Below are 27,668 nucleotides of genomic sequence, written 5' to 3' on the forward strand. Positions count from 1 at the left end.
TCTGATTATTTGCCGCTAACAAAGGCTTTCCTCCACAATGGCAGAAACTGAACCACTTCATTCATTCCGATTCCACACAGAAATGGTAAGAATACAATGGATCTACTGTTCACTTGCAGAACACAACCCGCCCCTCTGGTAGCAGGAGGAGGTGAGGCCGTGGGCACACAATACCAGCGAGGATGCACTTCTGGCACAATGTAATGGGCAGTAGCAATATTGAACGTATAGGGTTAACCCATAGCTACAATAAGAGCAAAGACCCTTAAATGCCCAGCTGTGCAGGTATACAGCTGCAACGATGGGGGCCAGAGCACTGGTAGCAGCTCTGCAGAGACCCATCTGGGACACCTATTGCTGGACCCACAGCGATCAGAAAAAGTTACCCCATCCTATAATTTTCAGGTAAGAACCACTCCAGCAGCTTTTTTTATTATTGACACCCTTGTTAGCAATCAGTCATTTTGTACAGCACATGGATTAAAATACTCACCGCTTGCAGTCTTCTGCCATTTCCAGCAAAGCTCTGGTCCCCGCCTGCATCATCTGATCGCAGTTGTGACCAGCCGACTGTCACAACGTTTCTGCGTGGACCGGAAGTCACTTTCTCAGTGCAAGTCTATGCGACTTAGACCAAAGCACTCATAATAATAATAATAATCATCTTTATTTTATATAGCGCTAACATATTACGCAGCGCTTTACAGTTTGTACACATTATCATCACTGTCCCCGATGGGGCTCACAATCTAAATTCCCTATCAGTATGTCTTTGGAATGTGGGAGGAAACCGGAGTGCCCGGAGGAAACCCACGCAAACACTGAGAGAACATACAAACTCTTTGCAGATATTGTCCAAGGTGGGATTAGAACCCAGGACTCCAGCGCTGCAAGGCTGCTGTGCTAACCACTGCGCCACCATGCTGCACTCATAGGTTTATTCTAAGAAGGGAACGAACAGCAACACAGCCAGAAAAAAAACTGCAGTCACATAATGCAGGAACGGACCGGAGCAGTGCTGAAAACAGCAGAAGACAACGCCAGGTAGGAATGTTAAGGCACATACTACACATATTACTGACTGCTAACAGAGGGGGCAAAAACCCGCTGGAGTGGTCCTTTAAATCTTGGCACAAGTCCTGTAAGTCTACGTTACCTTCCACAATGCACCAACTTCTCATACCCCGACACAATTAGGACTCCTGCTGATTACAGGCAATTGTTATAACAATAAAGAAAAGCTAGAATGTAGACACTGCCGGCTGTGGAGGACAAGTGCATTTCTCTTTAAAGCTCTATCTGTATAATGCAAAAAAAAATAAAAAAATTTCAAAATGTGTCCTAAGCCTTTAGTTAGGATGATCTAAGGAACAAAGACCGAATATATATATATCTGGTGCTTTTGTTGCCACTATGACTTCACTTCTCCACCTGATCTCAAGGATCTGTACAATTCCCTCTCTGAAGATTTATGGTCGGTGTTACAGATAACATCAGTATTTAGGCATAGAGGCCAGGTGCGGTTAGTAAGTCAGATATGACCACCTCAGATAGTCAGCATCTCTTCACTCACCAGCCCCCACAGAGCTCCATCAGTTGTGGCTACAATCGTAGCAGCCCTCGGAGTGTTGTACATCAAGGCGAGCTCACCAAAGCTGCCATGATTATCGTATCTTCCTACACAGCGGGACTGTCCATCTCTAGCTACAAAAATGTCATACAGCCCCCTGGAGAAGAAAGTCAAAGAGACAATGTTATTATAGTTTCAGAGTTTGTTATTACATCTCTTGAAGCAGCGACAGAGAAATTGCTGTAAGAAATGAAACCCCGACACACGCTCATTACATCAGGCTAGAGAGCAACTTACCGCTCAATAACATAGAAGTTATCGCCGTCGTCCCCCTGGTCGATCACATGTTCCTGAGGTTCTACTCTCCGCTCAAACATTGCATCAAGAACCTGAGAGAGCTGCTCCTAAAGGGGAAATCAAATGTACGGCAGCGTTATACAGGAACCATCGATGGAGCCAGTATCTACATAGAGCTGTGTGCTGAGCCGCTATGAACACTGATCTGCGGTGCAGACGGGTGCAGGAGCTGCCCGTTATTACATGCGCTCTTCTGGTCTATATGGTCCGTGTGCACCGCAGACAAGACACTGAGGGAACGTTTCGGGTGATGTGCTATACTTATATACAAAGATGTGAAATCCTACCTGGTCGAGGTTTTTAAAGATAAGAATATCTTTACACGCCTCCTGTAATCTACATCTCTGCTCATCTGTTTTCGGGTGAACTACCTAAAGATAAAAATATAAGAATGAAGAACAAGGAAGAGAAAAATAATAAAACCGACATGTATCGATGCACAAAATCAACATAAAAATTACAGGACGTAGAAAAGTAGGAATGAGTTTAGATTTACCCGAGGTTCTGTGTCCTCCTCATCTTCATCTGGGTTAAAGGCTTCAGCACAAACTAATTGGAGGAGAAAATAAAACTGGTTTATTCCTGAGTTTGAGGCACTGACAATTGTTAAAGAAAATGTACCATGATTAGATGTTACCTCCCCCCAGCCCTATATTGGAAACTCCACCAGTCCATGGTTATCCTAGATATATTAGCATCTCGTACACAGAGCTCTGCTCTTTTCACTGGTGTCAACCATTAATCTAATGTCTAAGGGTGCGTGTCCACGGTCCGTAATCACGGCGCTTTGGAAGAAACGGAAAACCCGCTCCGCCTAAAGCGCCGCCCCCTTCTGTACACACGGTGATTCTGGATGTGTTCATTGCACACATCCAGAATCTCCGCACCCCATATATAGGGCCCTGTGATTTACATTGTGGCGACGGAGCGTCGCTGCAAGGTAAACAGATATGCTGTGTTCTAAAAAGACGCGCCACATGTCCGGAAACGCAGGGCCGCCGGGTGCATGTTCGCACGCATAGTGGAGACGGGATTTCATAAAATCCCCTCCACTATGCTGTAACATCTGGATGCTGCGGGTTGAACGCTGCGGCTGTACACAGTGTTCAATCCGCATGTAATCCTGAACGTGGACACATACCACATGTACATGACTTGAGCGGATACCAATCGAGGATGGGAATTAAAGAATAAAATCCGACAGGCTAGCGAGCACATCGGCAGTGTGCGGGTATTGCCACATGGAGGTGTACTGATTATAACGTGATTTTCCAGATGTTTAGCTGCTAGTTAACCACTTGCTGTGCTGGATGAGCTCTGCCGCCATTTGTCCGCTGTAGCCCTTCGTTAGTAAATCGAGATGTGCATTTAATCAGAATCGTTCCAGGACATGACCATAAATAATGTCCCATGAAACACATTGGGTCACACTAACAGACCGCTGATAGAAGCAGCTCCACCACAGTGAGCAGGAAAGTGTCTCCATCTTTGCGGTATGTTTATTTTGTTTTTTTTTTTTTTTTATTGAAGGCCGTGCAGGAATGGAAGGTCACTCCAGCTGTTATCAAGACCTCAGGATTCTACGGCGACAGAACAGACTGATATTTTCCCTTTGTATCGGCCTTGAGTGCCAAGAAACTATTTTCTCAGCAAGGTCAAAATCGGGCTGAAAGTTGCCAACGTTATGAAATGGATTTCATATATCTAAACAATAACCAGCAAATTCAGAACCTTTACAAGAAAATCATGTGGCAAAAAGGCATTAAAAGGTAAAAATACAAGTCTGTTATTACCGGCCAGTCCAGCACAGGAGACCAGGATGGAGGGGGAACCTTGGAATCTACTAAAAAATACTTTTTTTGCAATGGGAGTCAATGAGTGTATGTCTATGGTATATAGAGCGTAAACGTGAATAGACATGAGCAAATTGATTCTCAGGACCCTGGTGCAGCGGACATGTTAGTAGTCTGTGATTGGTGGATGAGAGTCCTACGACCATCCTCCTAGCTGCTGGAACCCCTTCTGATTTGTAGTCCCAGCATGACGACATTGTTGCGACCTCATGCACCACGCCAACTAATCAGAAGCGTAGGGGATGCCGGCAGGTTGGGGATTCGAGGAACTCCTGACCTGCAGCCACAGACTAATAACATAACCGCTGGACCAGGGTCCAAAGAATATCTGCTCATCACTGGTATAAAGTAACATGTATGCCACAAAGTATAGAAGAAAGAAACGTAAGCATGAGTGGAGGACTCCAGACCTGCACCCATATGATGCCATTACAGCAAGAATCAGGTCAGCGCTGCGGACACTCACCTGACACTCTTCTACTGTACCGATTGATGACCGGAGCTGCAAAACAAAAAAACAAAACCAGAAATGAAATAAACCAGAAGAGAACAAAGTGACCTGCAAACACACACAGGGCAGGATTACAAATCCCTATAGTTAGAACAGATTATGAGATTATTACAGGACAGTAACAAACACAGCTGTAGCCCCATTCTAACCTTACATATTTGGACTAATTTAATCATCTAAAGGGTTTATTAGAACAATATGGCTGCCATCTCCCAATAAGACCCCCTGACGAAGGCAGACGCCGAAACGCGCGTCGAGGAAGACACTTCATCGCCACACTCATTTCCCTCTGCTATACAGGTACAGTCTACCAAGGGTTCTATGTTATGTATATTATTGGATATAGCCCGCGGGTAATCCTTATGACATATACCATGTATGTTCTTTTCATAATTGGAGAATGAAAAAAAAAAAAAAAAATATATATATATATATATATATATACACATATATATATATATATATATATATATATATATATATATATATATATATATATATACATATACATATACATATACACACATACATATACACACATATACTCGAGTATAAGCCGACCCGAGTATAAGCCGACCCCCCCTAATTTTGCCACAAAAAACTGGGAAAACTTATTGACTCGAGTATAAGCCTAGGGGGGAAAATGCAGCAGCTACCGGTAAATGTCAAAAGTAATAATAGATACCAATAAAAGTAAAATTAATTGAGACATCAGTAGGTTAAGTGTCTTTGAATATCCATATTGAATCAGGAGCCCCATATAATGCTCCATACTGTTCATTATGGCCCCATAAGATGTTCCATATTAAAATATGCCCCATATAATCCTGCATAAAGGTTAATAAAGGCCCAATAAGATGCTCCATAGACACATTTGCCCAATATAATGCTGCACAAATGCTGATTATGGCCCCATAAGATGCTCTATAAAGATATTTGCCCCTTATAGTGCTGCACAAACGTTATGGCCCTATAAGATGCTCCATACAGACACTCGCCCCATATGCCGTAGTGCCCTACAAATGTTAATTATGGCCCCATACAGACACTTGCCCCATATAGTGCTGCACAAACATTATGCCCCTATATAGTGCTGCAGGAACGTTATGGCCCCCATATAGTGCTGCAGGAACGTTATGGCCCCCATATAGTGCTGCAGGAACGTTATGGCCCCATATAGTGCTGCAGGAACGTTATGGCCCCATATAGTGCTGCAGGAACGTTATGGCCCCATATAGTGCTGCAGGAACGTTATGGCCCCATATAGTGCTGCAGGAACGTTATGGCCCCATATAGTGCTGCAGGAACGTTATGGCCCCATATAGTGCTGCAGGAACGTTATGGCCCCATATAGTGCTGCAGGAACGTTATGGCCCCATATAGTGCTGCAGGAACGTTATGGCCCCATATAGTGCTGCAGGAACGTTATGGCCCCATATAGTGCTGCAGGAACGTTATGGCCCCATATAGTGCTGCAGGAACGTTACGGCCCCATATAGTGCTGCAGGAACGTTACGGCCCCATATAGTGCTGCAGGAACGTTACGGCCCCATATAGTGCTGCAGGAACGTTATGGCCCCATATAGTGCTGCAGGAATGTTATGGCCCCATATAGTGCTGCAGGAACGTTATGGCCCCATAGATGCTCCATACAGACACTTGCCCCATTTGCTGCGATAAAAAAAAAAAAAAGAATCACATACTCACCTCTCCGTCGCTCAGGCCCCCGCACTTTCAATAGTCACCTGCTCCTCGTTCCGGGCGCCGATCTGTCTCCAGCACTGACGTTCAGCAGAGGGCGCGCACTGACCACGTCACCGCGCCCTCTGACCTCAGCGTCACTGCTGGAGACAGATCGGCGCCCGGAACGAGGAGCAGGTGACTATCGCGCAGCGCTGCGCTCCCCTCCCCGTATACTCACCTGGTCCTGCCGCTGTGTAGATCCTGCTTCCCCCGACGCCGCAGCGCTTCATCCTGTACTCAGCGGTCACATGGTCCTGCTGATTACAGTAATGAATAGGCGGCTCCACCCCTATGGGAGGTGGAGCCGAATATTCATTTACTGTAATGAGCGGGACCATGTGACCGCTGAGTACAAGAAGCAGCTGAAGCTGCCGGCGCCGGGGAAGCAGGGACCGCGCCTGGACTAGGTATTTTTAGACAGCCCCCGCTCCCCCTCCCCTGCCGACCCCCGGTATGACTCGAGTATAAGCCGAGAGGGGCAATTTCAGCCCAAAAAAGTGGGCTGAAAATCTCGGCTTATACGGTATGTATGTATGTATGTATGTATGTATGTATGTATGTATGTATGTATGTATGTATGTATGTATGTATGTATGTATGTATGTATGTACACACACATACATACACACACACACACACACACACATATATACACACATATACACACTGGCACATGCAGCTTTTTTCAAACACTTTTTCCAAGTACTTATGCTTCCTTTATTATTAACTGCATGCATTGATATAGACCAATGGTCAATAAACAGTGTTGATATCTTTATACTAATGTCAGCTATAGCACACTTGCACTTTAACAAATTTCTTTTCTCATTTGGATTTATACTTTTATACCAATGTTTATTACTTATAGCAACTATTAAGAATATGTCCTTAATTATACATTTTTTGAGAGTTTTCTTGAAATTGCGTCCGTTCTACTACCAATTCCTTTTTCTCCTCATACCTTTTAATATACCGTATATACTCGAGTATAAGCCGAGATTTTCAGCCCAAATTTTTGGGCTGAAAGTGCCCCTCTCGGCTTATACTTGAGTCACGGTCGGCGGGTGAGGGGGAGAGAGGTCTGTCACATACTCACCTGCTTCCGGAGCACCCCCTGCCTGTCCCATGGTCTTCGGGTGCCGCAGCTCTTCCCCTGTTCAGCGGTCACGTGGGACCGCTCATTAAAGTTATGAATATGGACTCCACTCCCATAGGGGTGGAGCCGCATATTCATTTCTCTAATGAGCGGTAACGGTGACCGCTGACAGAGGAAGAGGCTGCGGCACCCGGAGACCAACTGTCCGGGATAAGGAGCCAGGGACGGGAGCAGGTGAGTATGTCATATTTACCTGTCCACATTCCACACGCCGGGCGCCGCTCCGTCTTCCCGTCCTCTTGCTCTGACTGTTCAGGTCAGAGGGCGCGATGAAATACTAGTGTGCGCGCCGCCCTCTGCCTGAACAGTCAGTGCGGAGAGACGCCTAGACGGGACGCTGAGGACCTGTGGGCAGCAAGAGAGGCGAGTATGTCTTTTTTTTTTATTGCAGCAGCAGCATTATATATTGCACACCTTTATATGGAGCATCTATGGGGCCATAATGAACGGTGCAGAGCATTATATATGGCACAGCTTTATATGGAGCATCTTATGGGGCAATAATGAACAGTATGGAGCATTATATGTGGCAGTTTTATGTGGAGCATCTGTGGGGCAATAATGAAATGTATGGAGCATTATATGTGGCACAGTTTTATATGGAGCATCTTATGGGGCCATAATGAAATGTATGGAGCATTCTATATGGCAGAGTTTTATATGGAGCATCTATGGGGCCATAATGAAATGTATGGAGCATTATATGTGGCACAGTTTTATATGGAGCATCTTATGGGGCCATAATGAAATGTATGGAGCATTCTATATGGCAGAGTTTTATATGGAGCATCTATGGGGCCATAATGAAATGTATGGAGCATTATATGTGGCACAGCTTTATATAGAGCATCTTATGGGGCAATAATGAACGGTATGGAGCATCTATTTTTATTTTTGAAATTCACCAGTAGCTGCTGCATTTCCTACCCTAGGCTTATACTCGAGTCAATAAGTTTTCTTAGTTTTTTTGTGGCAAAATTAGGGGGGGGGGGGTCGGCTTATACTCGGGTCGGCTTATACTCGGGTCGGCTTATACTCGGGTCGGCTTATACTCGGGTATATACGGTATTTGACTAAATAAAGTTGCATATTTTTAAGTTACACAATTGGACTTGTATGCTCGGTTCTTCCTTCTTTTGCATGTATGTTTACCGATGAGTCCACAATAGATCCATAAATACACGTGTTGTTAGTAGAGGATATCTTCTTTTATTTCATTTCACACTCTTATTGCAGTTGCATCCTACCTACATGCGTATTCTACTTTCACATTCACCCTCCCCTCTTTTTCTGAACTCTTGGAGCCACTCTTGCCTGTGGGTTCTGTCATATACTAGAGTTAAATCCACTCCTGTCACCAGATCAAAAGGGATCAGTTTTTGCTCGTTTCATTTCTGCTGCCGATTATAACATTTTTGTTTAAAATCATATATTAACCCCTTAAGCCCCGAGGGTGGTTTGCACGTTAATGACCAGGCCAATTTTTACAATTCTGACCACTGTCCCTTTATGAGGTTATAACTCTGGAACGCTTCAACGGATCTTGGCGATTCTGACATTGTTTTCTCGTGACATATTGTACTTCATGTTAGTGGTAAAATTTGTTCGATATAACTTGCGTTTATTTGTGAAAAAAATGAATATTTGGCGAAAATTTGGAAAATTTCGCAATTTTCCAACTTTGAATTTTTATGCCCTTAAATCACAGACATATGTCACACAAAATACTTAATAAATAACATTTTCCACATGTCTACTTTACATCAGCACAATTTTGGAACCAAAATTTTTTTTTGTGACGGAGTTATAAGGGTTAAAAGTTGACCAGCAATTTCTCATTTTTACAACACCATTTTTTTTTAGGGACCACATCTCATTTGAAGTCATTTTGACGGGTCTATATGATAGAAAATACCCAAGTGTGACACCATTCTAAAAACTGCACCCCTCAAGGTACTCAAAACCACTTTCAAGAAGTTTATTAACCCTTCAGGTGTTTCACAGGAATTTTTGGAATGTTTAAATAAAAATGAACATTTAACTTTTTTTCACACAAAATTTATTTCAGCTCCAATTTGTTTTATTTTACCAAGGGTAACAGGAGAAAATAGACCCCAAAAGTTGTTGTACAATTTGTCCTGAGTACGCTGATACCCCATATGTGGGGGTAAACCACAGTTTGGGCGCATGGCAGAGCTTGGAAGCAAAGGAGCGCCATTTGACTTTTCAATGCAAAATTGACTGGAATTGAGATGGGACGCCATGTTGCATTTGGAGAGCCCCTGATGTGCCTAAACATTGAAACCCCTAACAAGTGACACCATTTTGGAAAGTAGACCCCCTAAGGAACTTATCTAGATGTGTGGTGAGCACTTTGACCCAACAAGTGCTTTACAGAAGTTTATAATGCAAAGCCGTAAAAATAAAAAATCATATTTTTTCACAAAAATGATCTTTTCACCCCCAATTTTTTATTTTCCCAAGGGTGAGAGAAGAAATTGGACCCCAAAAATTGTTGTGCAATTTGTCCTGAGTACGCTGATACCCCATATGTGGGTGTAAACCATTGTTTGGGCGCAGGGCAGAGCTCGGAAGGGAAGGAGCGCCATTTGACTTTTCAATGCAAAATTGACTGGAATTGAGATGGGACGCCATGTTGCATTTAGAGAGCCCTTGATGTGCCTAAACATTGAAACCCCTAACAAGTGACACCATTTTGGAAAGTAGACCCCCTAAGGAACTTATCTAGATGTGTGGTGAGCACTTTGACCCAACAAGTGCTTTACAGAAGTTTATAATGCAGAGCCGTAAAAATAAAAAATCATATTTTTTCACAAAAATGATCTTTTCACCCCCAATTTTTTATTTTCCCAAGGGTAAGAGAAGAAATTGGACCCCAAAAATTGTTGTGCAATTTGTCCTGAGTACACTGATACCCCATATGTGGGTGTAAACCATTGTTTGGGCGCAGGGCAGAGCTCAGAAGGGAAGGAGCGCCATTTGACTTTTCAATGCAAAATTGACTGGAATTGAGATGGGACGCCATGTTGCGTTTGGAGAGCCCCTAATGTGCCTAAACATTGAAACCCCCCACGAGTGACACCATTTTGGAAAGTAGACCCCTTAAGGAACTTATCTAGATGTGTGTTGAGCACTTTGACCCAACAAGTGCTTCACAGAAGTTTATAATGCAGAGCCGTAAAAATAAAAAATCATATTTTTTCACAAAAATGATCTTTTCACCCCCATTTTTTTATTTCCCCAAGGGTAAGAGAAGAAATTAGACCACAAAAGTTGTTGTACAATTTGTCCTGAGTACGCTGATACCCAATATGTGGGTGTAAACCATTGTTTGGGTGCATAGCAGAGCTCAGAAGGGAAGAAGCGCTATTTTACTTTTCAATGCAAAATTGACTGGAATTAAGATGGGATGCCATGTTGCGTTTGGAGAGCCCCTGATGTGCCTAAACATTAAACCCCCCCACAAGTGACACCATTTTGGAAAGTAGACCCCCTAAGGAACTTATCTAGATGTGTTTTGAGAGCTTTGAACCCCCAAGTGTTTCACTACAGTTTATAACGCAGAGCCGTGAAAATAAAAATATTTTTTTTTTTCACAAAAATGATTTTTTAGCCCCCAAGTTTTGTATTTTCACAAGGGTATCAGGATAAATTGGACCCCAAAAGTTGTTGTCCAATTTGTCTGGAGTACGCTGAAACCCCATTTGTGGGGGGGGACCACTGTTTGGGCGCATGACAGAGCTCGGAAGTGAAGGAGCGCCATTTGGAATGCAGACTTAAATGGATTGGTCTGCAGGCGTCACGTTGCATTTGCAGAGCCCCTGATGTACCCAAACAGTACAAACCCCCCACAAGTGACCCCATATTGGAAACTAGACCCCCCAAGGAACTTATCTAGATGTGTTGTGAGAACTTTGAACCCCCAAGTGTTTCACTACAGTTTATAACGCAGAGCCGTGAAAATAATATTTTTTTTTTTCCACAAAAATGAAATTTAGCCCCCAGTTTTGTATTTTCACAAGGGTATCAGGATAAATTGGACCCTAAAAGTTGTTGTCCAATTTGTCCTGAGTACGCTGATACCCCCTATGTGGGGGGGAACCACTGTTTGGGCGCATGACAGAGCTCGGAAGGGAAGGAGCGCCATTTGGAATGCAGACTTAAATGGATTGGTCTGCAGGCATCACGTTGCATTTGCAGAGCCCCTGATGTACCCAAACAGTACAAACCCCCCACAAGTGACCCCATATTGGAAACTAGACCCCCAAGGAACTTATCTAGATGTGTTGTGAGAACTTTGAACCCCCAAGTGTTTCACTACAGTTTATAACGCAGAGCCGTGAAAATATTATTTTTTTTTTTTTTCACAAAAATGAAATTTAGCCCCCAGTTTTGTATTTTCACAAGGGTATCAGGATAAATTGGACCCTAAAAGTTGTTGTCCAATTTGTCCTGAGTACGCTGATACCCCCTATGTGGGGGGGAACCACTGTTTGGGCGCATGACAGAGCTCGGAAGGGAAGGAGCGCCATTTGGAATGCAGACTTAAATGGATTGGTCTGCAGGCGTCACGTTGCATTTGCAGAGCCCCTGATGTACCCAAACAGTACAAACCCCCCACAAGTGACCCCATATTGGAAAGTAGACCTCCCAAGGAACTTATCTAGATGTGTTGTGAGAACTTTGAACCCCCAAGTGTTTCACTACAGTTTACAACGCAGAGCCGTGAAAATAAAACATATTTTTTTTCCCACAAAAATGATTTTTAGCCCCCCAAATTTTTATTTTCCCAAGGATAACAAGAGAACTTGGACCCCAGAAGTTGTTGTTCAATTTGTCCCTAGTACGCTGATACCCCATATGTTGGGGTAAACCCCTTTTTGGACGCACGGGAGAGCTCGGAAGGGAAGGAGCACTGTTTTACTTTTTCAACGCAGAATTGGCTGGAATTGAGATTGGACGCCATGTCGCGTTTGGAGAGCCCCTGATGTGCCTGAACAGTGGAAGCTCCCCAATTCTACCTGAAACCCTACCCCTAACCTCACCCCTAACCGTTTACTGAACATTTTCTGACAGTCATAAGTGCCACGTATATAAGTGCCACGTATTTAAGAGCCACGTATTTCAGTGCCACGTATTTCAGTGCCACGTATTTCAGTGCCACGTATTTCAGTGCCACGTATTTCAGTGCCACGTATTTCAGTGCCACGTATTTCAGTGCCACGTATTTCAGTGCCACGTATTTCAGTGCCACGTATTTCAGTGCCACGTATTTCAGTGCCACGTATTTCAGTGCCACGTATTTCAGTGCCACGTATTTCAGTGCCACGTATTTCAGTGCCACGTATTTCAGTGCCACGTATTTCAGTGCCACGTATTTCAGTGCCACGTATTTCAGTGCCACGTATTTCAGTGCCACGATATTTCAGTGCCACGTATTTCAGTGCCACGTATTTCAGTGCCACGTATTTCAGGCACTGAAAAATACGTGGCACGTAAATACTTCAGTGCCACGATATTTCAGTGCCACGATATTTCAGTGCCACGAATTTCAGTGCCACGAATTTCAGTGCCACGAATTTCAGGCACTGAAAAATACGTGGCACGTAAATACTTCAGTGCCACGATATTTCAGTGCCACGATATTTCAGTGCCACGAATTTCAGTGCCACGAATTTCAGTGCCACGAATTTCAGGCACTGAAAAATACGTGGCACGTAAATACGTGGCACGTAAATACGTGGCACTTAAATACGTGGCACTTAAATACGTGGCACTTAAATACGTGGCACTTAAATACGTGGCACTTAAATACGTGGCACTTAAATACGTGGCACTTAAATACGTGGCACTTAAATACGTGGCACTTAAATACGTGGCACTTAAATACGTGGCACTTAAATACGTGGCACTTAAATACGTGGCACTTAAATACGTGGCACTTAAATACGTGGCACTTAAATACGTGGCACTTAAATACGTGGCACTTAAATACGTGGCACTTAAATACGTGGCACTTAAATACGTGGCACTTAAATACGTGGCACTTAAATACGTGGCACTTAAATACGTGGCACTTAAATACGTGGCACTTAAATACGTGGCACTTAAATACGTGGCACTTAAATACGTGGCACTTAAATACGTGGCACTTAAATACGTGGCACTTAAATACGTGGCACTTAAATACGTGGCACTTAAATACGTGGCACTTAAATACGTGGCACTTAAATACGTGGCACTTAAATACGTGGCACTTAAATACGTGGCACTTAAATACGTGGCACTTAAATACGTGGCACTTAAATACGTGGCACTTAAATACGTGGCACTTAAATACGTGGCACTTAAATACGTGGCACTTAAATACGTGGCACTTAAATACGTGGCACTTAAATACGTGGCACTTAAATACGTGGCACTTAAATACGTGGCACTTAAATACGTGGCACTTAAATACGTGGCACTTAAATACGTGGCACTTAAATACGTGGCACTTAAATACGTGGCACTTAAATACGTGGCACTTAAATACGTGGCACTTAAATACGTGGCACTTAAATACGTGGCACTTAAATACGTGGCACTTAAATACGTGGCACTTAAATACGTGGCACTTAAATACGTGGCACTTAAATACGTGGCCACTGAAATATCGTGGCACTTATATACGTATATACGTATATAAACGTATATTTCAGTGCCACGTATTTCAGGTTAGGGGTAGGGTTAGGGGTAGGGTTAGGGTTTTTTGTTTTTTTCTTGTTTTCTTGTGTTTTTCTATAAAAACGCATGCGTTTTACCGCGTTTACATGCATTTTTTCACACATGCGTTTTTTTTAAAAAACGCATGCAGATAAAAACGCAAGTGTGAAACCAGACTAAAAGACGCTTTTTATAGCAAAAAAGTTTTTGCGTCTCCACATTTTGAGACCTATAATTTTTCCACATTTTGGTCCACAGAGTCATGTGAGGTCTTGTTTTTTGCGGGACGAGTTGACGTTTTTATTGGTAACATTTTCGGACACGTGACAGTTTTTGATCGCTTTTTATTCCGATTTTTGTGAGGCAGAAAGACCAAAAACCAGCTATTCATGAATTTCTTTTGGGGGAGGCGTTTATACCGTTCCGCGTTTGGTAAAATTGATAAAGCAGTTTTATTCTTCGGGTCAGTACGATTACAGCGATACCTCATTTATATCTTTTTTTATGTTTTGACGCTTTTATACGATAAAAACTATTTTATAGAAAAAATAATTATTTTGGCATCGCTTTATTCTGAGGACTATAACTTTTTAATTTTTTTGCTGATGATGCTGTATGGCGGCTCGTTTTTTGCGGGACAAGATGACGTTTTCAGTGGTACCATGGTTATTTATATCCGTCTTTTTGATCGCGTGTTATTCCACTTTTTGTTCGGCGGTATGGTAATAAAGCGTTGTTTTTTGCCTCGTTTTTTTTTTTTTTTTCTTACGGTGTTTACTGAAGGGGTTAACTAGTGGGCCAGTTTTATAGGTTGGGTCGTTACGGACGCGGCGATACTAAATATGTGTACTTTTATTGTTTTTGTTTGTTTTTTTTAGATAAAGAAATGTATTTATGGGAATAATATTTTTTTTTTTATTATTATTTAGGAATTTTTTTTTTTTTTTTTTTTACACATGTGGAAATTTTTTTTTTTACTTTTTTACTTTGTCCCAGGGGGGGACATCACAGATCGCAGATCTGATAGTGTGCACAGCACTCTATCAGATCCGCGATCATACTTTCATTGGAGCAGGCTGCAGCTTTCATCTGCAGCCTGCTCCGACCCGGAAGTGCTCCCTGCCGGATACAGCCCCTCGGCCATTTTGGATCCGGGGCCTGCAGGGAGAAGACGTTCGGTACGAGGTGAGTACATCACCTTGTACCGATCGTCTCAGGGAAGCCCGCAGGGAGCCCCCTCCCTGCGCGATGCTTCCCTGTACCGCCGGTACACCGCGATCATGTTTGATCGCGGTGTGCCGGGGGTTAATGTGCCGGGGGCGGTCCGTGACCGCTCCTGGCACATAGTGCTGGATGTCAGCTGCGATATGCAGCCGACACCCGGCCGCGATCGGCCGCGCTCCCCCCGTGAGCGCGGCCGATCGCGTATGACGTACTATCCCGTCACCGGGAATTAAGGCCCACCCCACCTCGACGGGATAGTACGTCATACGGGCTTAAGGGGTTAAATAAAAAGGCAAAATCTCCAGAACTGTATGAAAAAAAAAAAAAAAAAAAAAAAGAATACTCAGGAAAGCAGCTGGACTAAAACATGACCAAGAACTGGTCACTTTTGCCTTGTGACGGGTCCTCTTTAAATATTTTTGCACCTTGTTTTATTGCAGCCGATGGTTCAGTTTCAGACGTCTGACTCGTTCTCCGGAGATCCCTGACAAGTATGAGGGGCTTCCCCTTGTACAGAATAAGCACACAGCTAGGAGGGATGGACGGATCTCAGCCCTCCAAGTGAAGGGGAACACACCATCTAAGGCCAGTAACACTGCAGCAATGAACCTTCCCTTAAATACCGAACAGGGGGCCGGGTGCTCATGTTTGCATCGCAGATCCCTGCACGACTGAACATCACACAAAGCCGAGAGCGGCAACAGGACAGTGATGCAGACTTGCAGCATTAACAGAGTCATTTTTTAGGGGGAGCTCGTGTGTCTTTTGGGCTCCACACTAATACTAAGCACCAATTTCACTGCAGCCTGCGGACACACATAGCAGCGCACCTCCTGAACCATTACTGTGATGTCAGTGCTGCAAGATACCGATCATTTCTTGTATGGAAAAACGAAAGGCGCTGCACATATACAGTGCAGCATACATGACCTGGCGCTGATCTGGTTGAGCTGTATTTCGGCATATAATAGATACCATCTAAATAGACATATGAGGAATACTGGAGGAGAAAATAAAATCTAACCACATCCATAATACTGATCCATAGCTGATGAGTTACCTGGGAAACACGAGAACAAAACTGATGAGGGATAGCGCCGGGGAAAAGAATGAGGAATGTCAGACACACAAGGGGAAGACACTTGAAAGCCGATGACATCAGCGATCCCGGATGGATCCGCCACACTGCAGCTTCGCTGGAGCGATCAATGTTTTACAGGTCAGAATTAATGCTCTGTGTTTTTTGTTCCCCAGAGAATAACATGTTTGACACAGCCGCAAGAAGGAAGAAAGTGAAGATATAATTGCACCATTTACAGCTAATGAGTCATTCACATGATGGGAAGCGAGGAGATGAGTGAAGTTTTCAGAATTTTTTCCACCTAGGAAATATGTACTTGCGCAAAGCAGAATCCTCAGAACAGAATGAGCAGTCGCAAACAAGGCAGATTTGTTGTATTTCGGACACTGAGCAGCTATAGATCATATTACCATCACCTATACAAGAGAATCTTCACCCTCAGAGTGACTACTGAGAATAACTGCACTAAGCACAACAAAGCCCATTGAGATGTAGGAAACAGACCTTGTGGCATGCCAAAATGCTGCAGATTTGCAAAAATAAAGCACATATTGGTGTGGTTTGTACAACTATGGAAAATCTGTGGTCCGTCAGTCCCATGTGGTCATAGCATTAAAATAAATGCATACGGTGCATATTTGCATTGGGAAAAATCAGCAGCACATTAAATTAGTAGCCATGTAGCTTGATTGATCGCTCAAGGTAAGCGACAAGTCAGGTACCAGGCTAGGAGACCATCAATCATGCTAAAGAAGCTGGTGCTGAGCACAGACAAGTTCAGGAGGCAAAGGCTGCGGATTAAAACACTAATTTCTTGAGGATGCAGCAACAGATGGAAGATATAAAAGTTGTCAATTGCTGCACATTTCAAAGACAAGCATGCAGCTGGAGGGAGGGCTGTGGAGCCAGTAAGCCAAACCTCAGACTCCTCAATTTCCCTGACTTCCGACTCCACAGCACTGGTCACTACTAAACATGTGCATAAAGTGCAGCACAGATTCATCTCCACTAAAACCCTAGATTCTTAGGTCAGGAACAGAACAGACATTTATAGGACATTTCCTAATTTTCCAAATTTTGTATAAAAAACAAAACAGCACAGCACATCCTGAACTGAATTACTGTACCCAATTCATTATATATTTTAGAAGTCTGTCCATTTTATAACGACTTCACCAAAATGGACACCAACTACACAGCCCTGGTTGGAGGAGGGGAGGGGATTAAACTTCCTCTTTAAAAATCTAATTTACACACTGTAGACATTTCCAGAGTGAATACACAAATTTTACGACAAAATCTATATACAGGTGTTATATATACCTTAAGTGCTGATCTTACATCAGGGGGTCAAGAAGAAGCACTGTAAAGGTAGTATCCAAGGTTTAGCTATGAAGTGATCCTTAGGATTCATCATCATTATTGAATCAGAGGAGATGCAACATCTGGCAGCCCACCAATCTCCTGTTTGCAGCTCCCGCGGAGGATGGGCGTACTCCCGCTGAGGATGGGCGTAACACCAAAGCTCCCTACACCGTATAGTGGCCGTTTTAAGGTACATCAGCTCAGATCTTATTAACAGCCTGACCTAAGGAAAGCCATCAATATGTAAGTAGTGAGCGACCCCTTGAAATATGACATCACCTCGTGCCTCAGAGGCACAATGTGAACAGAGCCCCAGAAAGTCTCAGTTTTGTAGATGTCTATAGGAAGGAACGCGTGTGATGGCAGAGTCTTACAATCCCCTTTAATGCTGCTCGTCTTACTTTATTCCTATGTGACTTATGTGCAGAGCCTATGCAGATAGGCACAGTTCGCCCATACACAGCACCCGTCCTTTCCATTTTAAAGGTCAATATTTGCCTTTATAGATTCCCACTTCCGTCTTGGGCCGAACAAATACCTGGTTGTCATGGAGAGGCAAAAATGCAGCTGGGATAGCACATCCTCATTTGCGCACTGTGGCTCTTGTAACTAAGGCCTTACAGCCAGGAACTCCCATCCGGAAGAGACATATGCCAACAGCTCCTTGTCCAGTGATAAAATGTATAATACAACAGCCAAAAAGCCAGGACTTATGTTTTCTTGTTTTTTTTTTTTTGCTTTTCGATGATGTTAGTCTAAAGGGGATTATATTGCAGAAGTCTATAGAACATTGATCTACCTGCAACGTCCTACTGTTTTCTAAACTACAACTCCTAGCATGCACAGGTGGCCTGTAGCTGCTTTACTTGAATTTTCTTACAAATAGATGGCATATCAGCTCCTGGGCCTTTCCTGTAGTTCCCTGAGAAGAGGCTTCATGGCAGCTGCTTATCTCTGTGCTTGCTCAACAAGGCCAATCCCTGGGTAGAGGAAAACAGCAGTTCAGATTTATTGCCCATGTCTTTACGCAGATTATCTACGGAAGTGTATGTAAATCACTGCTACATCATTATGGCGGCTGTGTGTAGATAATACCCTGAGGAGACATGCCAGCAACCCTCATCATCTGCTCATGTAAAATACGGTACATCAGACGGCTCCAGGTGGATGTCACAACGTGAAAGCAATCCACAGACTGACCTGCAGCCACCCACACATCGCGCTGCTCAACCACTAAGATATCTAATAAATATATGGGAACGCTTGCAGATCAGCCATTGTTCTCCCTAGCTGATACACCCACACACCTGACAACGCTACCTGATCAATTGTGGCAAAAATGCAAAACGGACATTTGCCAATGAAAAGCAGGATGGCGCCGCACCGTGACTGTTGCTGTGCAGCGTTGTGGTCCTGGGTTCAGGTGCCAATAAGGACAACATCTGCAAGGAGTTTGTATGTTCTTCCCATGTTTGCACAGTGTTTCCTTAATGTTCTCTGGTTTCCTCCCACACTCCAAAGACTTAAGGTACCTTCACACTAAAGGACTTTGCAGCGAGAACGACAACGATCCGTGACGTTGCAGCGTCCTGGATAGCGATATCGTTGTGTTTGACACGCAGCAGCGATCTGGATCCTGCTGTGATATCGCTGGTCATTGCTGAAAGTCCAGAACTATTTGGTCGTCAGGTCGGCGTGTATCGTCGTGTTTGACACCAAAAGCAACGATGCCAGCAACGTTTTACAAAGGTAACCAGGGTAAATATCGGGTGCGCTTAGTAACCCGATATTTACCCTGGTTACCATTGTAAAAGTAAAAAAAAAAAACAAAACAGTACATACTCACCCTCTGATGTCGGTCACGTCCCCCGGCGTCCGCGCTGCTGCTCAGAGCTTCCTGCACTGACTGTCAGTGCCGGCCGGAAAGCAAAGCACAGCGGTGACGTCACCGCTCTGCTGTTAGGGCCGGCGCTCACACAGTGCAGGGAAGCGGACGCCGGGGGACGCGAATGTAAGTATGTAGTGTTTGTTTTTTTACATTTAACACTGGTAACCAGGGTAAACATCGGGTTACTAAGCGCGGCCCTGTGCTTAGTAACCCGATGTTTACCCGGGGACTTCGGCATCGTTGGTCGCTGGAGAGCTGTCTGTGTCACAGCTCTCCAGCGACGAAACAGCGACGCTGCAGCGATCGGCATCGTTGTCGATATCGCTGCAGCGTCGCTTAGTGTGAAGGTACCTTTACTGATAGGGAATCTAGATTTTGATCGCCAATAGGGACAGTGATTATGTCTGTACACTACAGAGCTGCAGAATACAATGGCGCTATACAAGCCACATAAATAAATCTGCAATGGCCCAGTGTGTAGATCTGAAAGCTGTACACAGAAAAGTGTTGGACATTTTTAAAAAGGCATGCCCCCCGCCGAGGAAGCAACATTGCGAAACGCGTGTTGGGGTCTGCTTTTCCACGTCCTGCATCCAGGTTGGTTCATTATGGGCATCTCTTCCCCTTTATTATGTTTGACATAACTCACTGCATGTCATTTATGGATTTGTGTTCCAGTATAACCTTATTAGTATCGGCCTTATTCTACAATACGTGTTCGTTGGACTTCGTTATTTTCTCTGCATCATTACTCTGACCCGGATGTTCACCTGTATTACACAGTTATTTTATACTCTGGGTTTCTGTATGAATTTCTGAAAAGAAACTTCCAACGGTCACCACTAGATGATTTTGTAATATACTCGGCTATCTGCATTGGGATTATACATGCATATGTGTATTATTTCTTTTTGACTACAACCTTACCAATTGTTTTGCGGACGTGGCACCTTGATGTCACTACACCGATTTTCTCTGTATTTAATTGCTTTTATGATAACATTATTGTCTTGTCAGAATTTTTTCAATAAAATTTCTATATATGTTTTCAAGAATTGCTCTAAGGCCCACTATTTTCTTTTGGTTTAAGTTTTAAAAAGGCGTTATACCACTTTCAGGAAAGAGAAGCCAAAGCGATATACACCTAAAATAACAAATTAAGCATGTACTAACCCTCCCTGGGGCAGCATCGGCTTCCCGCGTCTCGGCTGCAGCAGTGATGCGTCCTGTCAACGTGATATCACCACCGCAGACAGAACACAGACCCGAACAGCGGCAGGGAGGCAGCATTGGCCCCAGGGAGGGCTAATACATGCTCTTATTATTATAGGTGTATAAGAGCGTTTGAGTCCACTTTTCTTAGATTGGAAAACCCCTTTATTATAAGACCATTTGCAAAGTTGCATTCATTCTTACTTTGGATTTAATGTGGAATTACACAAAATGCTCAGGTTCCAGCGCTGTGACACTGCCCATAAAATCCAGGACTGTGGAGTTGAAGTCAGTATAGAATGAACCGACTCCAAAAATAAATAAATTGGGTTCAGTGCAGGATGTGCTGTAAATGTTTTCATAATTTGGGAAAGTTATAAAATGTCCTTTTCCTGATCTAAGGTTCTCGACTTTTAGTGGAGATGAATCTGTGCTGCACTTTATGTACATGCTCAGGGTGACCAGTGCTGTGGAGTTGTAGTAAGTAGTCAGTGAAATTGAGTTGTCAGTCGGTGGCTTGGCTTACTGACTCCACAGACCTGATACAAACTAGGCGAATATGGCCTTGGATGGCTAAACAATAATATTTTGTATCCAACCCTGTCCGAACCGTCCACAGCTGACAATCCTTACTAATGCAAGTCTGCACTAAGCCCCAGCAAATACAAGGCTTCAGTGTAACAGCGAGAAGACGCTGGGTGAAAACACGTCCCTACCACTCTACAAATATGTAACATGCTAACGACAAGTCATATTTGTGTCCCACAAAGACTTGAGCCCAGATCCTCTGGTGCACACAACACAGGATTTCCTGCCGTCACTCTTAGGGTATGTGTCCACGTTCAGGATTGCATCAGGATTTGGTCAGGATTTTTCATCAGTTTTTGTAAGCCAAAACCAGGAGTGGAACAATTAGAGGAAAAGTATAACAGAAACATATGCACCACTTCCAGGGCTGGCTCCAGGTTTTTGAGAGCCCCGGGGTTCATTCCATGTCAAGTGAACCAATGATTTTTACCACTGTATTTTTAATTCTTTTGAGATTTTGTTATTTGGTAATAGTGTGTCAGAGAATGCAAAATGTGAAGAAAAAAAAATTCTAGATATTTTTTTTTTTATTGATTTTCAAAGTTCGGAAAAAGTGCGAATTTCGGTGTTGCCTGCCTTTACATTTCTCCCCATAACTCAGGCTAGAAAAGAGATAGAGAAACAAAATAAACACCATTCTACTCAGAACTGTACAGGCTTTCACCAGATATGTCACAAGAGTATCTTTAATAATATTTTACCTATGTGAACGCAAGCGCAAAACTTTAAAACACATTTCCGAAAAAAACGTTTAATTTAAAAATTTCAAAAACTGCACATGTACCTGTTATGCTCCTAGCCACTTCTGTACCAAAACACAAGCTGGGATCATGATGGGATCTTATTTTAAAAAATAAAACTATTACAGTGTCAGTGCAAAAATCTTGATTTCAGGTCTGTTCAGCCTGTGGTGTAGAAGTGTGGGGTCTAGATTTACCAAATAATCCATGATTGTTAGATATTCCTGTATTATTTTATTATGTTAGAGCTTAGAAGCAGGAGAGGACAGAGGAGGAAGCTTTGTTAGGGCCCAACCTGAGATTGAACAGGGGTAGACAGTGACTGCAGAGCAGATGACAGGCCGGCAGCTCGGGCCTCCACAGACCGTATTCACACCAAATCTTACCACCCAGGCAACGCCTCAAATGGAGGGAGAAAAATATTCTTAACATCCAGTTCATGTATTGTACAAACCAGGACTACGAAGAGGAAAGATTGTGAAAACCTCGGTTACAGGAAGCAGAACCCATCACAGGGACTCAGCAATACCGGACTGTCATCCCATGTAGTGGAAATAAAGACAGTGACGTCCATGAGGTGGTAGAAGGCGGCACAAGATCGGCAATGGATGACACAACTGGCTATGTGACCTGTGAATATGATTGGCGCTGATGGCTACTGGACTCTCCAAAGATTGTGAAAATGAAGACGTAGAAGTGACTTTTCTGCACCTTCTGGTCCAGCGCCGTCCTTTGTGTATCCAAGAAAATCAGACATTGTAAAAGTGAACAAAAAACAGATATAACTCAGGTGGAGCCGAACACCATGACAGCCGCACATACTCTGACAGAAGGAAACGGCCATTGCTAGTTAGCGCTTATGGGCAAGATGACATTTCATCCTCCAGAAGGGACACATTGATGATAGAAGGCCAGTGTAAAAACCTACTATTAATTGTTTGATTAGTTCATATTTTATAGTACGAGGATTTAACTACTGAACTATTCTTCTTAAACACTTCATAAATGAAATGTTTAGTGATATAGTAGAAAAAAAATTGTTCCATGTATAAATAGGTGGTAAAAATATTGGCTCTTTTAATCTTGTTTTTAACATATAATTAGGATCAGACTGTATTTAGAAAATCAGACTTGAGGATGTGATTTTTCTTTTGGCTTGTTCAATGAATTCAGGTTGAAAATGCTGAGCAAGTTGTGTTATGATGATTAAGATGTATTTATTCTGGCACTTTGGTATTTGTTTTTTGCGTTTCTTTATTGTTACATATAAATGTTGAATGCAATAAGTTGTAATTTGAAAAGAAAAAGGGAAGAAACTCACACAAACATAAAATCAGATGATTCAAGGCTTAAAAAAAAATACAAATGTGATAGATCCCAAGTTGAGTCCCTGTACAAATATAAACAAGGACACAAGTAACACACATGCATGTTTTCACAATTTTAAAATATACGTTTTTTTCAGAATTGCGCATCAAAATGTTTAATGTGATTTCACCAAAACAAAATATAAAGAAACATAGTCTTGTGACATATCAAATGAAAGCTGGCACCGTTCTGAGAAAAATGATGCCTCTCCCACCTCTATATCTTAATCCTAGCCCGAGATATGATAAAAAATGTAAAGCCATACCAGGCCAAAATCTGCCCTTTTTTAACACTTTAAAAATCTGTAAAAAATTAACTGATGAAGAAAAAAATTCTAAACTTTTAATTTGTAATTAACTAAAGTTGTACTTCATAAAACCAAAAAATAAAAAAAATCTAAAGACGTCAGGTAAAAAAAAAATTAATATTTGGATCACTTGACATGGAATGACCCCCGGGCAAAAGAGTCTCAGTGGGCCCCCCCTTTAACACATACCACGATTCATGATCGCATATAACACGGCCCACGTAGCATATAACACGGCCCACGTAGCATATAACACGGCCCACGTAGCATATAACACGGCCCACGTAGCATATAACACGGCCCACGTAGCATATAACACGGCCCACGTAGCATATAACACGGCCCACGTAGCATATAACACGGCCCACGTAGCATATAACACGGCCCACGTAGCATATAACACGGCCCACGTAGCATATAACACGGCCCACGTAGCATATAACACGGCCCACGTAGCATATAACACGGCCCACGTAGCATATAACACGGCCCACGTAGCATATAACACGGCCCACGTAGCATATAACACGGCCCACGTAGCATATAACACGGCCCACGTAGCATATAACACGGCCCACGTAGCATATAACACGGCCCACGTAGCATATAACACGGCCCACGTAGCATATAACACGGCCCACGTAGCATATAACACGGCCCACGTAGCATATAACACGGCCCACGTAGCATATAACACGGCCCACGTAGCATATAACACGGCCCACGTAGCATATAACACGGCCCACGTAGCATATAACACGGCCCACGTAGCATATAACACGGCCCACGTAGCATATAACACGGCCCACGTAGCATATAACACGGCCCACGTAGCATATAACACGGCCCACGTAGCATATAACACGGCCCACGTAGCATATAACACGGCCCACGTAGCATATAACACGGCCCACGTAGCATATAACACGGCCCACGTAGCATATAACACGGCCCACGTAGCATATAACACGGCCCACGTAGCATATAACACGGCCCACGTAGCATATAACACGGCCCACGTAGTATATAACACGGCCCACGTAGTATATAACACGGCCCACGTAGTATATAACACGGCCCACGTAGTATATAACACGGCCCACGTAGTATATAACACGGCCCACGTAGTATATAACACAGCCATGTTGTATATAACACAGCCATGTAGTATATAGCACAGCCATGTAGTATATAGCACAGCCATGTAGCATATAACAGCCCACGTAGTATATAGCACATCCATGTAGTATATAGCACAGCCCACGTAGCATAACAGCCCACGTAGTATATAACATGGCCCACATAGTATATAGCACAGGGGCCCCATAGTGGCTGCGTGATGTGCCGCTAGCTGAGGGCCCCTGGGGGAGCGGGGGCCCTAGGCACTGGCAGCTGCCTGCCCCTAATGCCGGCCCTGAATGGGCCCCCCTGTCTCGCCAGGGCCCCGGCGCTTGCCCGGTTACGCCGGGTGCTGACGCCGGCCCTGACCACTTCTGCATTTATCACCCACTCCTGGTTTTGGCTTACAAATACTGATGAAAAATCCTGACCAAATCCTGATGCAATCCTGAACGTGGACACATACCCTTACCGTCTACTACTTCTGAGTGTCGGCCTCCAAGAGGAGTATACACCCAAAAATGATGCACGCCAGAGGGCACGTTGGCTCTGCAGCATTACAGTCTATGGCTACTTCTGAATAAGCATCCGAATCCCAGGATCAGACGCACGCCCTGACAGGACCCACAAATGTGGGAGGTAAGCACAATGTGGAAGCACCCTTACACATTCCCCCTATGGCTGAGAAGGATTTTACATCTGGCGAAGCTGCTATAATCCCAAATCTTGTTTCTTACTTCTGAGCTTTTGCTGCACTACATCCAGCCAGCAAGCAGGCAACCAATGCTCCATGTATTCCCTGTTATCCACAAATGAGCATGACACGACCCAATGGATATCTACCAGAAAGTTTATCTGACGCTAATGATTATTTTTTGTAGTTAAAAAGTCATTCATGCCACATAAGAGGTTTGCATCTCATGAAAGGAAGCCTGGAACAGGCCACGGCAGGGAGCGATCCGAAGCTATAACTCACAGCATTATCACCCAAGACGATGACCTTCAGAAGGATCCCATGCACAAAACACCAGTCTAAAATCCTTAGTGTGTGACGTGACCATCTTTAAGTCTATTTACTATTGAAACCAATAAACTTTATGCCTGGCCACTAGTCAAACCATCTCCTACCATTCATATAAATCGGTTCTCAGACACCTCTCACTTCTATAATGGTAGGCACTGTAGCTCCACGCATGGTGAAAGGCACATGCTAACGCAAGTACATCAGCACCTTCCAATAGAGACGAGGCATGGGACACCCCTTTACAGCTAAAAAAGAACAGACTCCAATTTGGAGCCTTTAGAAACAGAGCAATAACAGTATCATAGCCAGTACCATAAACAATGACGCTGCTTATTATACAAGGAAATGAACACTAGGTCTCAAGTTACGGCGCTAGCTCTGGTTTCTCAGATATATGAATGCTCGATGCTCCTTTCCTGCACAAGCTCAGATACATACCGCTAGACCTGAGCTCCTGACATCATCACACCGTAGGAATGCAATAGGAGATGCATTATTTCACTGGTCACTTAAGGCCCCGTCTCACTAAGCGATTTACCAACGATCACAACCAGCGATACGACCTGGCCGTGATCGTTGGTAAGTCGCTGTGTGGTCGCTGGGGAGCTGTCACACAGACCGCTCTCTCCAGCGACCAACGATCAGGGGAACGACTTCGGCATCGTTGAAACTGTCTTCAACGATGCCGAAGTCCCCCTGCAGCACCCGGGTAACCAGGGTAAACATCGGGTTACTAAGCGCAGGGCCGCGCTTAGTAACCCGATGTTTACCCTGGTTACCAAAAAAAACAAACAGTACATACTCGCCTTTCGGTGTCCAGGTCCCTTGCCGTCTGCTTCCTGCTCTGACTGAGATCCGGCCGTACAGTGAGAGCAGAGCGCAGCGGTGACGTCACCGCTGTGCTCTCACTTCTCACTGTACGGCCGGCAGTCAGTGAGAGCAGGAAGCAGACGGCAAGGGACCTGGACACCGAAAGGCGAGTATGTATTGTTTGTTTTTTTTTACATTTACGCTGGTAACCAGGGTAAACATCGGGTTACTAAGCGCGGCCCTGCGCTTAGTAACCCGATGTTTACCCTGGTTACCAGTGAAGACATCGCTGGATCGGTGTCACACACACCGATTCAGCGATGTCAGCGGGGCCTCAACGACCAAAAAAAGGTCCAGGCCATTCCGACACGACCAGCGATCTCACAGCAGGGGCCTGATCGCTGGTACGTGTCACACATAGCGAGATCGCTACTGAGGTCGCTGTTGCGTCACAAAACTTGTGACTCAGCAGCGATCTCGCTATGTGAGACGGGGCCTTTACAGGGCAGCTAAACAAGAAAGAAAAAAAACATTGCTTTGAAGAAGTTCCATTGTGTGAACAAGTACGTAATGCCCAGGATACAGATCTACTCCACTCCTCTGCAGCTCTACTTGTCATGCCCTGTATGTAATGCAAAATACAGGGGGCCCCATTACTTCAAGGAGAGCTGTTTGTCTAGGGGTGCACAAAGAAAATGGAAAAAAAATCCTGCAGATTGTGTTATAGGCAGAGGATTTGCTGCAGACTTGTGAATTAAAACCATATACTGTACTGGAAGGTGAGAACTTGCAGCACAGTCAATGATTTCTGTGCAAAAGTAAGTAAAATGTGTGAAACTGGTCTTATGTTCACTTTCGGATTTCCATCAGGGGGTAAATTTGGACTAACCTGGATCGATCATATGCTTTATATCGCAGTTCAGAGACAGATAAAACAATCTGTGGGTATAATTCATCCACTTGAATTTGCTTATATCAGGCTAGCCCTCGCCACCTGAGAAATGGCATTTCCATCTGCAGGGAAAA

General features: G+C 43.9%; 1 protein-coding gene across 1 annotated transcript in view; it reads right to left on the reverse strand.

The window, feature by feature from the left end:
* PRKAR2A (protein kinase cAMP-dependent type II regulatory subunit alpha) overlaps positions 1 to 27,668 on the reverse strand; it is a 40,687-nt gene that overhangs the window by 7,844 nt on the left and 5,175 nt on the right. The window contains exons 2-6 of the mRNA XM_077276507.1: positions 4,247 to 4,282; positions 2,424 to 2,476; positions 2,215 to 2,298; positions 1,868 to 1,974; positions 1,574 to 1,727 (exon numbers count right to left, since the gene is read on the reverse strand). Of these exons, the coding sequence (XP_077132622.1) occupies positions 1,574 to 1,727; positions 1,868 to 1,974; positions 2,215 to 2,298; positions 2,424 to 2,476; positions 4,247 to 4,282 (434 nt within the window). The remainder of the gene's footprint in view (positions 1 to 1,573; positions 1,728 to 1,867; positions 1,975 to 2,214; positions 2,299 to 2,423; positions 2,477 to 4,246; positions 4,283 to 27,668) is intronic.

This window comes from Ranitomeya variabilis, chromosome 8, assembly GCF_051348905.1.
Source record: "Ranitomeya variabilis isolate aRanVar5 chromosome 8, aRanVar5.hap1, whole genome shotgun sequence".
In the NCBI taxonomy this organism is placed as follows: Eukaryota; Metazoa; Chordata; class Amphibia; order Anura; family Dendrobatidae; genus Ranitomeya; species Ranitomeya variabilis.